At 41.0% G+C, this 17128-nt stretch overlaps 1 protein-coding gene across 1 annotated transcript in view; it reads right to left on the bottom strand.

The window, feature by feature from the left end:
- The window catches only part of atrx (ATRX chromatin remodeler), a 36463-nt gene that overhangs the window by 8470 nt on the left and 10865 nt on the right, over positions 1 to 17128 (bottom strand). The window contains exons 9-29 of the mRNA XM_083915539.1: positions 16900 to 16972; positions 15666 to 15820; positions 15422 to 15574; positions 15213 to 15333; positions 15007 to 15106; positions 14551 to 14721; positions 13672 to 13813; positions 13447 to 13556; positions 12933 to 13079; positions 12633 to 12810; positions 12077 to 12214; positions 11810 to 11985; positions 11599 to 11716; positions 10435 to 10565; positions 10077 to 10171; positions 9819 to 9958; positions 9011 to 9158; positions 8764 to 8864; positions 7844 to 7952; positions 7520 to 7697; positions 7245 to 7436 (exon numbers count right to left, since the gene is read on the bottom strand). Coding sequence (XP_083771665.1) covers positions 7245 to 7436; positions 7520 to 7697; positions 7844 to 7952; positions 8764 to 8864; positions 9011 to 9158; positions 9819 to 9958; positions 10077 to 10171; positions 10435 to 10565; positions 11599 to 11716; positions 11810 to 11985; positions 12077 to 12214; positions 12633 to 12810; positions 12933 to 13079; positions 13447 to 13556; positions 13672 to 13813; positions 14551 to 14721; positions 15007 to 15106; positions 15213 to 15333; positions 15422 to 15574; positions 15666 to 15820; positions 16900 to 16972 — 2876 coding nt within the window. The remainder of the gene's footprint in view (positions 1 to 7244; positions 7437 to 7519; positions 7698 to 7843; positions 7953 to 8763; positions 8865 to 9010; positions 9159 to 9818; positions 9959 to 10076; positions 10172 to 10434; positions 10566 to 11598; positions 11717 to 11809; positions 11986 to 12076; positions 12215 to 12632; positions 12811 to 12932; positions 13080 to 13446; positions 13557 to 13671; positions 13814 to 14550; positions 14722 to 15006; positions 15107 to 15212; positions 15334 to 15421; positions 15575 to 15665; positions 15821 to 16899; positions 16973 to 17128) is intronic.

The following is a 17128-nucleotide window of genomic DNA, read 5'->3' as shown; positions in this document are numbered from 1 at the left end:
TATGCAGGTCTTCTTCTCAACGTTGAAGGTAGTCCGTAGTATGAACCAAAGGCAAACTTCACTCCTTTCAACCATAGACTGTATGCTTTCAACCTTGACAAAGGCTGTGCATACCTTTCACAGTAAAAGCCCTAAATGCACAGATGTAAACATGCTGGTATGAATATTCACAGGTGAAAATGTTTCCTTTACTGAAACAAACTTAGCAACAGGAGATCTGCACCGAAACTAGACATAGCTTTGGTTTTGAATTTTGTATCTGGCCATCATCTAGCAGTTTTGTCTCCATATTGGAAAAATTAGGCACCAGTTAGCATGTGTACCTGTATTGTTATCGTGGCAAAAATTACAAATATGTCAACAAGACCTGAATACACAAATCCAACCTCATCTCATATCTAAGTTCTTGGATTTTAGAAAATAATTGCTCCAACTTGCCTGTAGGAGGATTAAAAAGGACAAGTACAAAATCAGTCACAAAAAAGTACATAAATAAGTGAAGGTTTTTGGGGGGCTTTGGTTTCCATGGCTACACTGTTATTGAAAACAATACCTGAGTAAAATTAAGAGAGCTGGGCCAGGCTCTGCTCACACAAACATGGTTTAAATTACTCTCTCTGCAGCACGTTTGCTTTTCTTTGTCTTGACTTTGCTTTACATTAAGCTGGAACTTTGCAATCTGGAAACAACGTCATACAGAAGTTGCATCATTAACATCCACACGGGCCAAATTCACAGAGGGGCTCTGCTTTCCTCTCCTGCCCTTCTCTGTCTCACTTTGTACAGTGACAGTGAGTGTGAAGTTACAAACAAAATTAATCATAGATGTCACTGGTATTAGAGAGGGAGAAAAAGAAACACCAAACTATGAAATTAAGCAGTGATTGCAGACTTGTATTGGATAAACAGAAAATAAACACCAGGACAGACAGAGTGAAACTGAATCCCTTAAAATGGGGGAGAAGTGCACTGTACTAACACTACATAAGAACCTATTTTTATGCCTCACATCTCCAGAGAGTGACAGATAAGGCCACAGAGCTGCACACCCTTATACTCATCAACCTCCTACAACCCAATTGTGCTCCTCATTGACACATGTTTATGTTTCCCAGCCATCACACTCAATCAGGAAAAACCAGGCCACCCCTGAACAACCAGACATTGTGGAGCAGCGACATAGCCAGCGATTCAACTGCTTTTTTGCTCTCTAATTAGGACATAAAAGCACAGAAGAGCCTGTTGGCCTGACTCTGATGAAAGGCATCCATCATGTTTTTTTTCTGCCAATGTAGGTGGGCACAGGGTCAAGTAAAGGCCACAGTACATGCCAACACGGTTCTTATAGGTTGGCAATGGTATAGATACAACATGCGTTATGATTACATTCTGTGACAAAGCTAAATCTCATTGAGTGGTGATAAGGGCTGGATGCTCAGAGGTTCAACTGGGAAAGTTGATTAGTCAGTAATTCCCCCCATAACAGAGTAAAATAAATCTACTCATTGTCACTTTACTGCTTTGTAATTGTAAGAAGGAGGAGAGGGATGGCACGTAACTCTGACTATGATGCAAAACAAACTGTCCTCTGCATTTGGGAAATAGGAATTTCAATAGTTTGAAAATGCTAAAAGAATTTCTGCAATATTTAGCACATCTTGCAGTTGATTCCTAATCTAAAAGATTGATCTGGATTCTTTTTAAATCAGTGACAAGTACAGCCAGAGCTGGCAGCTTCTTGCCTGTTTAACAAGACTGTCATACTGGGAAAAACACCCCAGTTGCTCAACTCATCTGAAAAAGCCCTAGCCATGCTAAAGATTTGGGATTTTTTTAAATGTTTTGGTTAATGCTGTAGTTTATGTCAACTACTAAAGTTTAAGTTATATATGGAAAGAAATCTGTAATCTTTTGAGTCTGTAGAAATGCATGTAGGTTTTATTCAAATGCATAAAAGAGGAGCACTTTTGAATGTTGACAAGGTAACGGGTCAGTGGAGCTGCAGGTCAAATGACAGTACAGACGCTCCCACTGAAGCCCAGTGCATTCTGGGACATCTAAGTAATCCCCACCAGAAATGGCTCTGGGGTGGTCCGGTCCATCTCCAATCCCAGTGTGCTCAATTTGTGTGTGTTGTTTGTGGTGTGTGTGGTGTGTGTGGTGTGTGCGTGTGCGTCAAGCCAGCACTAATTATCGTAGGTAAACTGACCTGGGCTATTGTCATCCTTATGGAGCTGCTATGTAAAAGCCTATCAGTTTACTGCAGGGGAGGCAAAAAGTCAGAAAAGCTGGGTGGGCATATGCTCAGACAGAAAGAGGTAAATTACCCCACTCAACTCAACTTGTACATTTTTTCCCCCTCTTAGAAAAAAATGTGGGAAGCAGGGTGAGGATTTCTGGGGGGTGAAATCTGTGAAGGAACTTCAGCATTTGGCATCACAGAATGCTCACGGTGGATGTAGCTGTCCACCTCTGAGGATAAGCTCAAGACTTTCAGTTTAGACCAAAGAACCTCAGCAGAATCAGTCTGAACGAGGGCCTGATAATCTGCTGTCTTGATTCTAAACAGCCCCTTTGTGCAAAAAGAAGCCTTTTATTCAACAAAGGGTCTGCAAATGTGCTCGTAATGTAAAACAAGCTCCAAGTGAAAGTTCGGGCTTCTGCTGAAAACTAAACTAAGCAAAGAAACTTAACAATTAAGATTAGTAAACAAGAATTAGTATACACACAAGGCATCCAACATGCATGACATTTACCACTGTGAAACCATTTTCATTGAGAGAACAATTTATGCGCTACATAAGCCAGATTCTTGTACATGTATATATTATGAAAATGGCCCAACTGCCAGCAGTCCATAAATGATGTAAAGCAGTTTTCAAACTCAGCAGCTCTAACATCAGAAAGATGAAAACTTGGGAATCCACATAAGTGGGCCTCATGTGGACTTTACAACTTGGCACAGGCACCAATGCGTACTTTACCAATAGACTTTAGGTGACGCTTAACTGTAAAAGGTCTGATGCAATTAAACACCCGCCTGCATTAACAGCTCTGGGTTCTATGCAGGCAGGATTGTTGGCCACATTATCAGATATTTTTTGAGCTGAGAACATTCTCAACCATGTTAACCCAATTTCCTGCACCTAAACAGCCGCTTATTGTGCAGAGACTGCTTTAACCGTGCTTCTACAGTTATTTCTGTCAATGACACACACACGCGCGCACACGCACATGGGGAAGCAGAGGTTTGACTGGATACCAACATAAAAATAATAAAAGTACTGTTAAGGAAAAGAAAAAAAAGGGACTTAAAGGAAGAGGAAAATGAGCCTGAAAGTGGCAAAGTAACAGAGATCCCCAGTTGTCAGTCGAGTGGTCTAGTTTTTGAATGTATTCAAAGTGGCTGTCAAAGCCAGAAACTACATTTGACGCACAGGTGAGTTAAGCATAGCACCAAAGAGTTGCCAAGACAGGAGTGGCTGAGATATTTGTAATACCTAAACATAGCCAGTGAAAACGTTCTCTCCTCCAGCTGCACAGGAATGATACACATAACCCCGTGGCCTGCTCTTAAACAGCTGCTCAGCAGAAACTAACTTAACTTGCTCTCAGGACCACGTTATCTTTACACCCTCCAGAGCCAGCACACAAGTCAGAGGGTTTATCTAGCTGTCAGTTAGTTAACAAAGAAACAAAATCATGCATTTAACAAAGGGCTAAACAAAGACAAACGTACCACATTCCTATAAAAACAAGCCTCAGCTAGTAGCAGTAGGGGGGTGTATTTCTACAAGAGCGCACTACAAGATTGGCCAGCTGGAGCTGGACAGGCAGGTCTGGAGGGATTCACAGGGATTCAATTAAAGTATAATGGTGGAAGTGTACCAGGAGGGGAAAAGTCAAAAAATGGAAATCGGTTTCTGAATAAATCTTAAGTGAGAAGCAGGCTGTGCACTTGTTGTAGCAGTCGATCACAAAGTGTGGGCGTGGAGAGCCTTAAAATTTTCCAGGTTTCGCCATTTCTCATGAGATGTTCTACAGTCTAAGGGTCGGGTTATGCTACAGAAGAAGTGGTTCATAAGATTTGCTATCCAACCGTGTCTGAAATCACAAGTGTTATTGGCTGTTCTGAATGGCCACACTGGAAGGCGTATCATTAGATGATATCACATCTAATATCACTTAGATGTGAGGAAAGTTTCCGACAGTCTTTTCTGGAAGGTAGTTATAGGGTTGCACACATAACAAGTGACAGAAATAGTTGTTTAAAGAAAGAATAAGGAAAGCTTGAGAGAGAAGTTCAAACCCTGCCTCTTTCTCCCCTCTGCACAGCTGACCAATTATGCTGCAAAGTGGGTGTGAATGTCCGATTGCTGTTTTCAAAGAAGTTACAGAAAGAGGTTTCAGAGCCTTCCATCTTTATATGGTTTCAGCACTACAACACTGTTTAAAAACAGGCACTGTAAGTGGGCACTGTAAGCCCATTTAATTTTTTTCCTGTTCACCGCCAATTAAACATCTCAGACTAGCCAAATAAAATCAGTTGCAAGCAGTGAAAACAACCATCTCTATGCATAATAAAGTTCAACACCCATACAGAGATTCATCAGATAAAAGGCAAAGACAATATCTCTATAGACGGTAGTCTCAACAGACCAGAAAGCAGCTAATGACGGCCATGGCTCTCACTTTTTTTCTCACCTGCAACAACACAATATCTTGCCGTTACTATAATTAGTGTTCTCTCCACCTGCAATGCAACAAGCTCAGGCATGTTTTATGACAGCTGGCAAAAAGCATTCTGGGAAGTATGAGAAACCACTTACCAAAGCAGATATACAGTAGACTGGGCAAAACGAGTTTGGGTACACCAGAAAACGCATTTACACAACTTTCAGCTCAAAAAGAACTCCTGTAATTCACTGAACATCACTGCCTGGTGATATATAATGTTTAGCGTAGACAAGGGGGGGTTTCCTTTAAGGTCAAAGTGACTTCCTACCCCTAATGAGACAAGCATGGTGTGGCTTATTGCTCCTGTATATACTGTGGTTTGAGGGCAGCCTCCCCACAGCCCTTGAGTGTACCTGACAGAGCGCCTAATGACCACTGCAGCCATCACCTGCTGAGAACACATACAGGGCGGTACGCCCACAGCCTGCCAGCTTGACCAACAGTGCACTATGTCGCAACATTTGCAGAGAACGCAGCAAAGTTGTATAAAAATTGTCGAAAAACTCGGAAGAGACGAGCATGATGAACAGGAAATAGATGGGGGTGTCTCATGATGGGTGGGGAGTCAAAATCCCGTGTCTGGGCTGCGAGGACCTTCTTTGTCATTAGGAGGAAGTGCTCCTGCTTCCTTTGTCTCCAATTAGTTTCTCTGAAGAGCGCAGAGACATCTTTAAGAGAGGGGTTTAAATAATGACCCTTCATCACGCAGGGTAGGCCAGAGGGAGAAAAAGAAAAACAACTTCACTGAGCTTGCTTTGAACATTCAGAGGCATGGCGAGTTAGGGCAACAGATGGTCTTGAAGATGGCAGGGAAAAGACAGGGTGGGGTAATGGTGGACAGGGAAGAGAGTGAGGACATCAGTAAGGACAAGGGGGAGGAAAGTGGAGATAAAAGTAGGATATGAGGTGAGGGTGGAGCAGAAAGTACCACGGCAGGATATTGGCAGGAAGCAGATAGATGGGAAGATTGAACAGGAGCGGAGGTGGGTGGGAGTGAGAGAAAAAAAGACAACTCTTTAGTGAGCTTTTCTCATTACAAGGCTTTACACAGGAAAAGATTAGTCCTAAAATGAGACCAACTCAGCGTCTTAAGCCCAATTATCAAAACACTGCATATGTAGCCTGTGTGACCCGAGTTTTAAAGCAATATGCCTGCTCTTGATGAGAAAACAGCATTTCCCGGTGTGAAGAGTTTAGAAGAAGAGGTAAAAAACTCCCTGTGTCGTGGCTCAAATCATGCTCTCCTTCTGTGCGGAGCGTTGTTGGCTGAAAGTGATGGAGGGTGTCTGACTCATCTTCACATCATTCCAGACGGCAAATTCCTTCCGTAATACTGCAGCCCTGCTGCCACATCATAGTTAACCCCCTGGCCAAAACAGGTCAGCTTGTTAAAGAGCTTGTCAGCCTCTCCGTCTTTAATACTGTGTCACATAAATGTCACTGGGCTCATTAAAGATCATACACATCTAACAGGCGGCTGCTCAATGAACACATCTTTCCTCTTTAAATCTCCAACTGTGCTCCGTTGCACTGTAAGTATACTAATCCTGCTTAGGAGGAATATGGAAGGTGAGATCAATGATATCAGATGTCAGTGTGGATTCATGCAGCTCTCCTACCTGTTAATGCCCACCTTTTGACAGTGTAAATGGAAGTTAAGATTTTTTTTGAAAGGCTTCTCGATTTTCCGGTGAAAGAGCAAGCGAGTTGGCTATACAGTGTTTGTCTTACACATTGTGTTTACTGATGTGTCTCTGCCGAGTGTACCTAGGTCGTACCAAAACAAACCACTTAAGATAATCTGAATAAACCGTGTGACTGAAGAACAAGGAAAGGAGTTGGAAAGGATGGCAGTAATTCAAAGATCAACAGAGAAGTAAAAGACAGCTAAGAATTAATGAAAAAAGAGGAATGCAGGTTTATAGTGGGGCAGAAGCAGTGTTGCAATGAGAAGACTATTTAGTAAATAGCAGTAAACAAAAATCTGTGCAGCTGTGCGAGGTTGGATGGCCTATGTAAGGGTTGTGTGTTCTTATTAAACCCCAGGGGGGCCAAATAGTGACACAGCACCTGCATTTAGGGGAGAAAATGCGAGTTTAGGATTATGAAATCGAAAGATCCCGGAAAGGCCAAGCAGGATACAACCTGGCATTGTGTTTAAATAACACTTTATCACTGAAGTGCTTAACTTCAAAAGGAAGAACATACTACTTGGTGCTAGTTTGGAAAAACAACCTTGGCATTTAAACTGGCATTCTGTGCCATGTTTGTTGAAGAAAAGAAAAAAAAGACAGTTTAACTACTGTTAATAGGTTTCAGCCGCTTTTCTGCATTTCCTTTGGGGATCTGTCTAAAGAAAACCATGAAATCTAAGTCAATGGCTCGTCAAAGCCCAAAAGGACGTATAATTCATTCTGAATTGAATTCACAGAAACATACTTAGTCTTACACAGAAGCCTATTTGAACAACTTAAGTGCATACATAGCGTACATGTGTACATGTTTACCTTAGGAAGCAAGGGCGTGGCTTTTTTGCTCTTCTTCCCTGAGGGATCATCCAGCAAGTCTGGCTCAAAAGTGTAGAGTTCGGCCAGCTCGTTGGCTGAAAAGTGCCTCTCAATCTGCTGCTGGTCCACCACCCGGAATGACAGAGATTGTTTGGTTACCTGCCGGTCATAAATCTTCTCCTCCATTGTACCCTGAAAAAAAAAAAAATCAAATGTCAAGAAAGAATAATTACAGCTTTTCTACAGAAATAACCTATACGGTTTAATAAGCTCACCTGAGCCAGGAACCTGTACACATAGACGGTTCTAATCTGGCCAAAGCGATAGACCCTGAAGATACTCTGGACGTCGTAGGACGGATTCCAGGAGGCATCAAAGATGATGACTCTGTTGGCTGCCACCAAGTTGATACCAAGAGAGCCGGCTCGTGTTGAAATGAGGAACAAACGACCTCTGGAAAAACAGCAGGAGAGTGAAAGGCAAGTTAGTGCTCTTAAATGAACAATGGAACCTTTTACTTTTTAAGCATTAGTTAAATTTTAGCTGTTTGTTAATTTGGTCCTATAATTATTCTTTGTTATTTAAAATAAAAGTATTACCTTACGTTACTGGTGTCATTAAACTCTTCAGCCCACTTCTTCCTGGTGGTGGCATTGGTGGAGCCATCCAGGCGATAGTAGTCTATGTTCCTGAACCACTTGCCTTCACCTTTACAGACATGTTAAAGTTAAGAAACTAGTCAACCTATACATCTATGCTCCACAAAACATTCAAAAACACATGCCACAATCAGCTAGGCCTTTCCCTTGTCAGAAGGACTTAGTTTGGGTATTAGCAGACAGCAGATAGACGGTTGTGTTGCTTAAAGGCCAGCCGTGTTTAGCCTTCAAGATGGCCAACCCCCTACCAGCCTTCATAACCAACATGTCAGTATGTTTCCAATTACGGCACTGTGATCTTTTCATTACAAATTACAAACCCTTGAGCAAACATTTTTTGTGGAATAAAAAGTCAAGGTCTAATCATTTTCAAAATGAAAGTAAAAACAGCTGCTGAAGTTTAATTAGGAACATGACCTTACACCAGCGGCGGTGTGTATGTGTGCGTCTGTGTGTGTTTAAGGGTAATAAGCACACCAGCATGTACAAAAATACATGTTGCATGCGGGCTGTCTTACGAGTGTGAAACCTGCATCTCCATATGAAAATACTTCAGCTTTCTCCAAAGATGTGATCAAGAAGCCTATTTCATATCTCACACGCAGTTTAGTCAGTTCAAAGACTTCAGCGTAAAACCACAAAAATTAACCTTGAGACACAACAACTTGCCTGCTCAAGCTCCATGACTCAATAGTTGGCTTATCATGTTTAACATTGCTCTATGATTTTAATAACATACTAACATTAAGAGGGAAGCTGATCATAGGCAACTGGGGGATCATTAAGTGAAATAATAAAGTTAACTCATTGACAGGCTTGTTGACTGAGGACAATGAGAGCTTGATGAATTAGAAATCTACCTTTGTATGGAGAGACTTTTTGTTCATCTTTAGCTCTGCAAGAAAGCTCCAGGAAATCTTCGATCAGGTCCAGAGAGATGAGAGACTGACTGAACACCAACCTGAGTGCAGAAGAGGATAGAAGATACACAAAAGTCACTTTACCACAGTTACAGATCACTGTCATTTCAAGTAACACTGCAAACCAACTGCATGACAGAAAATGCCAAAAATATTTTATTTGCACATAGAGCACAGACACACTTACACTTTTTCATCTACTTCCTCTGCCATGCGCAGGATCTCAAAGAGTAGCGTCATCTTTCCAGAGTGAGCCAGAATCTCAGCATCAGCCTCAGTGACAAACTCCTTGTGCCAGTCAGGAGACTGGGGACTCCCTGGTGCTGAGCTCCGAGCTTTGTGTTGGACACAAAATTACAGATTAGTCTTCATGCAGTCTCACGGCAACAAGCAGTAACAAAGACATGCTTAAAACAGAACTTCACTATTACATGTTCCTCAAGTGCCAAATGTGCTGACCTCTAATGTCTTAATATAGTCACCTTTAAAGAAACACATAACCAGCTCAAATATGGGGTTTAACCATAGTTTTTGTTTTACTTAAGGCCACACTCAAAAGGTCTTTGCTTGAGTTAGGGGTGTCATTAAGGGACACATTGTTAAACTGCTTTAAGGTTATCTAGATCACATTAAACCAGCCAGAGCTAAAAAGGCTGAATACACATTTAGTTAACTATTTTAAAGATTAGACATTGTTTAAAACTAGTCCCTGATGGGGGCATATTTTTTCCAACTTCTGGCTGCCATGCTCAGTCAATTATATATCTAGATTATCTAGGAACAACAATTGAGCACGTAATAATTAGGCCTGCTTCTACCCTTTATAATTGCACATGGAAATAAGTGTTAAAATCCATAATTTTTTTTTCAAATATGAATGAAATCTATGTATTTAAAAGTAATCAATCTAGACGGAGGCAAAACACCGTACATATTCCCATACCTCTATTACCCATGCGCCTACCCATAATGTTCCATAGGTAAAACAGACTTACGTTCTTCTACAGGCTCTGGTCTGCTTCGACTCTCTCCATTTTTGCCCCGAGAGCTGGTGTTCCACTCCTTGATGACCTCCACGTCATCACTGTCAGAGTCATCAGATCCTCTCTTTTTTCCCCTGGCTTTCTTCTTTTTCCTATTAGAAAGGAGGAATGGTTGAGGAGACAGGGTCGGTGAGAGAAACAGATGTAAGAGAAAAGCGCAGTTAAATTAAGTCATCTCTAAAACAAGGGGAAGCGGAATCTATATCTTACTTTTTTGCCTTTTCGTCCTCAGAGGTCATACTCATGGAGGATTCTTCTGTTTCTGAAGCGATGAACTCATCCATACTGTCCTCGTCAAAGAAACCCTGCAATTGAGTGTGCTTGCGTGAGTCAGTGCAACGATATGGGTCAACCAAACACTGGAAACACTGGAGCCGGATCATGGGTAGTAGAAATGATGCAAAAGGGAAAAACATTGCCAAAGTGGCAATATGCATGTTGATCTCCCCTGGTGCATGACCTGTCAGCACTAGATTTCTATTGTTTCTCCGCTGTGTGTGTGATTTGCACCAAGACATTTCATGTTTTTGAGTAAGTGTTTCATGTGGTTTAATCTCCTCAGCCCTACCCTGTTTTCTTTACTGATGTAGTCCAGCTGAAGGCACCAGGGATGGGTCCAGATTCTGCTGAGAACCTGGAAATCCTGGAAGAGTTTGGTCCCAGCACGGCCCCGGCCTCCTTCCATTGCATTCCCAATACCTGCACACAAGGGAAAGAGCATGAGGAGGAAGATGGATGTGTATTTGCATTTTGTACCTGACAGTTTGCCTTCAATCTCTGCATACATATAGACTTGTATAGTGTTGAAAATATAGTGCAACAAACAATTAATGCCTGACCCAAACCACCTGACTATGGCCGAATTGGAGTAAAGTCATTATTATTTACACACACACACACAAAAAATAATCATACCAAGCACAGAGGATCATTCATTCTTTTCACAGCAATATAAAAACTACAACTTATCTAGCCCGGTCTGTTCAATCAGTGGAATTATGAAGTTAAGTGAGTGCCAGCTGCTGCTGTTAATTTCTGCCTGCATTGACCAAGGGAGGTCAGAAGTTATGGTGGGTTTTAACGTGGCTTCTGACCCGGGCCCCCTTTCCCCATCCTTTTCTTACATACCGGTCCTCCTGTTCTTTGTTTTCGCTTTTGGTGTAAAACCTCTGGCCCCTCCTCCCTCTAAATTTCTTTCCCCTTCCTTTATGCCCCCTCATTCCCCCCTCTTTTACCCCCCACCCACTGTTCCCTCTTTCCCAGAGCTCTTCATTAGGGAGACGTGGGAAACTGGGCTTAAACCCTGCCTGCGGCACTCTGCCAGCTGCCACTCTAACACACACGCGCATGTGCGTCCTGGGCCACATTCTGAGAGGAAAGTCCACTAAACGACTTAACAATGCAGCACGAAAAAATGAGGCCTCCATTTATCTAAAACCCTTGTCTGAGTAAAAGACGTTCAGTCAAGAGAGCACTTTGAGAAAAAACAAGATTCCTGCAGAAGGATTTAGCCCAGTCCTAGAGTATGCATGTTTTCCAGTGTCCTTATCAATTGAATTTTATTCTAGTCTAAGATTAGGCTAATTCCCGGCCTGGGCAATCAGACCCCGCACTATAAAAGCCCTTGATGCAGGCTCTGTTGCTCTTTACACCGAACAAGATCAGAGTATTTTGAAACAGCCAAGCAGGTGACATTGCCATTCACATTAGATTAGATTTGCATGGTTCTCACCTGTGAAGTGCTCCAGGTAGTATCTATAGAGTTTACACTGGATCGGAGTCACTCTGACCGACAGCACATACTCATGTTTAGGAGGCAGGAACTTTGTGAGAGCCGTGTAATCTTTCCTCTGCAGGAAACAGAAATAAATTGTTCCTTTATAGGACGAAAAGAGAAGGTGGTCACAGAGAACAAGAGTTGATTGTTCTAGTCGTTTTTTCACCTGAACACAGCCGGCCAGCATCTCATAGAGGATGTGAGCCCTCTTCTTCATGATCCGGACATCCTGTAGTGTGGAGTCGGCACACTGACCATTCTGAATGGGGTTAATGAACCTGTTCCTGAACTCCTTAACTGACCCAAGCAGGTTCTCCTTGATGAAGTTCACCATGCAGTGGTCTGGTAAGGAGACAAAGATAAGTGTTTTCGATACATCCACAAGCACACAACATCTTGGTCTGATGTCAACTATACAACCAGAAGGTCTCACATTCAACAAGGTTGTTTTGTAGAGGCGTTCCAGTCAACACAACCCTCCTTCTCGTCCTGATAGAATTCATTGCTTTGGACACAGCAGACGCCTCATTCTTTAGGATGTGACCTTCATCACAGATCACCATGTCTGGACCTGGTGAAAGTAAAAGATGAAAGAAAAAAAAGCTCATCATCACAGGCTGAAGTACAGCTGGAGACATGAAAAAAGGCAATTGCTCATTATGAGCTACTAACTGGTGTCTTTTGGACTTTCACACTCTTTCATCTTGTCCACCTTTTCTATAAACACCAAAAATAATTTCTTTACAAGCAAGGAACTGCAACGAAGATTATCTTTGAGTAATTTAAAGTTGCATTAACTAAAGATGTGACTGTTAAGACTGAGGCCACTCAAACAATGTCATTATTTTAGGAAACAAGGGGCGGGGGGGGATGCGATTACATTTATTTTCTATTCACTCTTAGTAATAAGAACTCATACATTTGGGGACTGTTTTTTAATGTACATTTAGTTTAACTCAAAACACAAGGGACATTACACAGTGCTATACCTGGATCTACCAGTGTCTTCTGGAAGGTTTCTTTGAGTTTCTTGCTCTTGATGTTCCTGCCCTGCGTCAGGTTGCGGTACATCTCGTAGCCGATAATCATTATACCACCCGCATCGTGCCATTGCTGGAGGGCATATGCTCGCTCCTGTGGCCTCTTCACTGTGGCCAGCTCAGTCACCTGGCGAATCAATCAAACAAAGAATCCATAAATCAGGGGTGTGATAGATGCACACAAAAACCAAACAACAGCACAACAATCAAACAGGAACTACTTGAAAGGTTTTAAAAGCAACTCCTTACCTCTAAACTCTCATCATCCTTCATTCCCACTTGCCACTTCTCAAACTCGTTGAGCCAATTAAGAACAGTGTTTAAGGGACAAACCACCAGCGCTGTGGTGAACTCGATCTTCTCACAAAGCAGCAAAGTATGAAGTAATGCCACCACCTATAGGGCAAAAACAGAACTACAGTTAAAACAGTGCAACACCATACATTTCTGCAGCCACTGATTAACCCAGGCTTACGGTTGCAGTTTACATATAACATTCTAGGATTTCTTTCATGCACTATTGAAGGTTTGTGACACCTAAAAGACGCATTAAGTTTCACCTGCTGCAGTTTGATAAAAAAAAAATCTGGCAGTACCTGCAAAATAAAGTAGTCAACCCAAGCCAAGAAGGATATATACACATCCCTAGTGGTGTTATATTTTCCACATCAATAGCTTTACATTCATGTTTTGCTTTTTTACATATTGCAGAGCTTTACTGTAATTTTCCCCCCAGACACGCATGCTGCTCTCTCCTCCATACCTGCAGAGTTTTCCCAAGACCCATACAGTGGGCAAGGATGCAGCCAGAGCCAGAAGACTTCTCAATCTTCTTCACAGACTCACAGCAACAGTCCCACATGAACTGTACCCCTGAAACCAAAAAAAAAAAAGAGAAGCACTAACATTAGCCCAGATCATCTCAGTATTTCACACGCAGAATTATGTTGGCTAGGATTGCTGCTTAGTCAAGTGACTATGTCCTTACCGTCAACCTGGTGAGGTTTGAGTTTTGTGACAAGGTTCCTGTGCACCTGTACCAGCGGCTCCTTGGTCTCTTCATCCTCATCCAGCACCAGCTTGGTGGTGATTGGACAGGTCATCTGGGAAGACTCCTCGACCACAATAACCTGAAGAAGGAACAGAGATAGACAGGAGTCACACAAATAAAACGTTCATTTTGAAAAAAAAAAATGAAAAAAAAATCAAATGTACAGGAAAAAAAGAAATATCTTCTACAGTTTTACAGAAATAAAGCACGACCCTGCTGGAAGATGCTGCATTGTCAGATTATGAGTGAACGCAGAACTTAATTGTTTGTGTCTTGGTAAAAGGGACACACTGCTTATGTGTTGTATGAGACACGGAGGGATTATGATTTTTGCCATAATCGAGCAGCCCTAATGTACATAGTAATATATCCTGCTAGACAGGTAAAAGGTCAGTTATTTAGCTGGCAGCTAGCCATTATAAATGACACATGGCAAGTAATCCATTAAGTGTGGGCTTTACTGTGGTAAATGGTGATGCTTTTTTTTTACATTTTGTTATACAAAAAAAATACTTAATTAAATAATTCTGATACGTCCATGTTCCCTCCCACAAAAAATGGTCTTTGGAAACCCTGCATGTATCGCTAGAGGGTCATACTGTCATAAAAATAAAAAATGTGTGGTTTAATATGAAAATGGCTTTTAAAAAAAGACCCTGCTAAACCCGCACCTCATCTCGTCTAACAACTGGGGAAAATCCTCAAATCGTATCACAGTACTGAATGAAGTCTTGAGCCTTGTGTTGGGAAAGTAATAGCCCAGGGCTTTAAACACAACCACTGTGCTTCAGATTAAGCAAAACACTCCATTTTTACCTCTCGAAGTTTCTCCCGGAGCGCCTCTCTCTCAGCTATACGTTTCCTTCTGTCCTCCTCTTCTTTCAGAGCATCTCTCGTTTCCGTCCGCAGCTTGTCGTCCTTCAGGATTTTGCGGATCTTTTTGCGTTGTTTTTTGTCATCTGCGTCTTCATCATCTCCCTCGCCACTCTGTGGAAATCAACATTAAGTTCAGCTCTCTGATCTTCAGCCTTAAAAAAATAAAAATAAATCCCTTCCTATGATCAGAAGCCGAGCAACTCTATGATTAATTTGTGCCTTCAATAATCCTCCCAACACACTCCAGGGGTAAGTTCAAATTACATTTTATGTGTCATGCATGACTTCACTAAGAAATGTTGTGTGGGTCCATCTCCTCCACCTGGAAAATCCTGCCATAGAAAAAAGAAACTCTGGGAAAGTTCAAGACTTCCAAGGGCTCTGCATTTTAAACACCTTCTCATTGCTGGAAGAGGAATCCTGAACCTTGATCCTACGTCGCTTCTTCTTCTGCTTGTAACTTCTCTTTTTCTCCTCGTCCTTCTTCTTCGAAGATCTACAGACACAAACAGAATCCATATAAGCAAGCGCAGCAGGAGATCAATCCAGATCCACTGGCAGTATTAAATTACTATTGAGTGGTTTAAATTCTTTCTGCTCACCTGGTCTTTCGACGCTTTCCCTCGTTCTCCGATTCACTAAGCTCCTCGCTTATCCCCGACTCTGCACTGGACTCTGACTTCTCAAAGTCAGAGTCTGAGTCTTTAGACTCATCACTGCTCACTGACGGACAAAAAAAAATTCAGTTTCAGAGTACCAGAGTTTAGAATATTTGGGTACACACAGGACAAATTAAAAATTCAGAATGTACCTTTCTTCTTCTTGCCCCCCTTGCCCTTCTTGTCTTTAGCTTGCTCTTCTCCTGATTCACCTTCACTCAGTGAGAGTTTATGACGAAGCAAGTTGTGGCGTCTGCCACGCTTCTTCACTTCAACATCAGAGCTAGAGTCTTCAGAGTCCTCGTCTTAAAAAGAGAGAAACAAATAGTTTGAGACAATATAAATTAAACAGCCTTATTTGAAACCAACTAATTGTATGTAGCTCATTTATGCTACCTTGCTGCTCGTCATCTTCATCCTCATCCTCATCCTCTTTTCTAACGTTCTTGGAGGACTTTTCATCCTTATCGGCATCTTCATTATCAGAGGAGCTCTCCGCTCCAGAAGAATAGTTAGATTTTATTTGCGCGAGAAGCATTTTCTTTGCAATCCTTTAAGAGAAAAAAAACATGCAAACATTAAAAATATGGAGGATGTTCAGATTCATCATATAAAAATGTACTTAAGCAGAATAATAAGGTAACGCTTTAAATTAAGATCATTTTAATAAGTGCTAGTTCATAGGTAATAAAGGGCCTAAGTTCATATACGATTTTTATTAACATTATGTGTTAATGCAAAAGCATCCTTAACATGTTTGTTAGATTATAATATTCTTAAGCACTACTAAGAAGGCCTTATTATATACATTCACTTACATAACGTAAAGTAAGAGAATGAATTACAACACAGGGCTTGAATCAAACCAGGGCTTCAGTAATAAAGACTCATTACACGTTGCACATGCCCCACCAAGCCCTAACATGGCATGATTCTCCTGTAGCTGCAAAAACATAGCCATCAGTCAATAACTTTAAAGTGTATCTATTGAATGTGCACATAAATGTCTTATAATCTAAAAAACATTTTACACAATAACATACATAATGTTGATAATCTTCTTACAAGGCCCTTATTAACTAACTTATTTCAAGGACATTGATATGCGTTACCAAAAAGTAATATTAATATATATATATATATATATATATATATATATATATATATATATATATATATATATATATATATATATATATAAAAATAATACTATATTACTTTTAGGCAAAAACTCTAAATTTGCATATTTATCAATAAATCACATATATTAATAAATGTAATTTGTATATATAAAGATATAAGATATATATAAAGAAAGTCTTTCTCTGCAATGTACCATTACTACACAGCCATTTACAACTGGAATATTACAGCAATGTGATTTCCTAATTGGAGCTAGCTAAAGGACAAATTATGGAAACAGGCAACCTATAGAAATAGAAAATTGAAGTATGCTTTCAGAGTCAAGCTAATATATTAGGTAGAAGAGCCCTACCTGAAAGACACTTCAAATTCTGAAATTAACGCTAAAAACTAGAACAGCAGCAACAACGCTGTATAAAAAGCTGCGTTCATTGTGTGGAGTCATGTGGACATAACTCTTGATCAATTGTCACTGTTTTGTAAGTACCTATTTTCAGGATCATCATCATCATCATCCTCACAGACCTGAGGGACGTTCTCTTTATCATCCTCTTCGTCCCCTGATAAAACAGCACAGGAAGAAATAATTTTACATTTGGAAAATATGCTTGCTCTCTTGCCAAGAGTTGCTTGGCAACATTATGTTTTACACTTAAGTTTTTGTACGGCTTTAACAAACGAGATAACATGTCCATCAGTGAGCATTAAGCACAGTT

Source organism: Echiichthys vipera (genome assembly GCF_963691815.1).
Source record: "Echiichthys vipera genome assembly, chromosome: 6".
NCBI lineage: Eukaryota > Metazoa > Chordata > Actinopteri > Perciformes > Trachinidae > Echiichthys > Echiichthys vipera.
The sequence above is the reverse complement of the archived record's forward strand: the minus strand, read 5'-3'. Positions and strand labels throughout refer to the sequence as shown.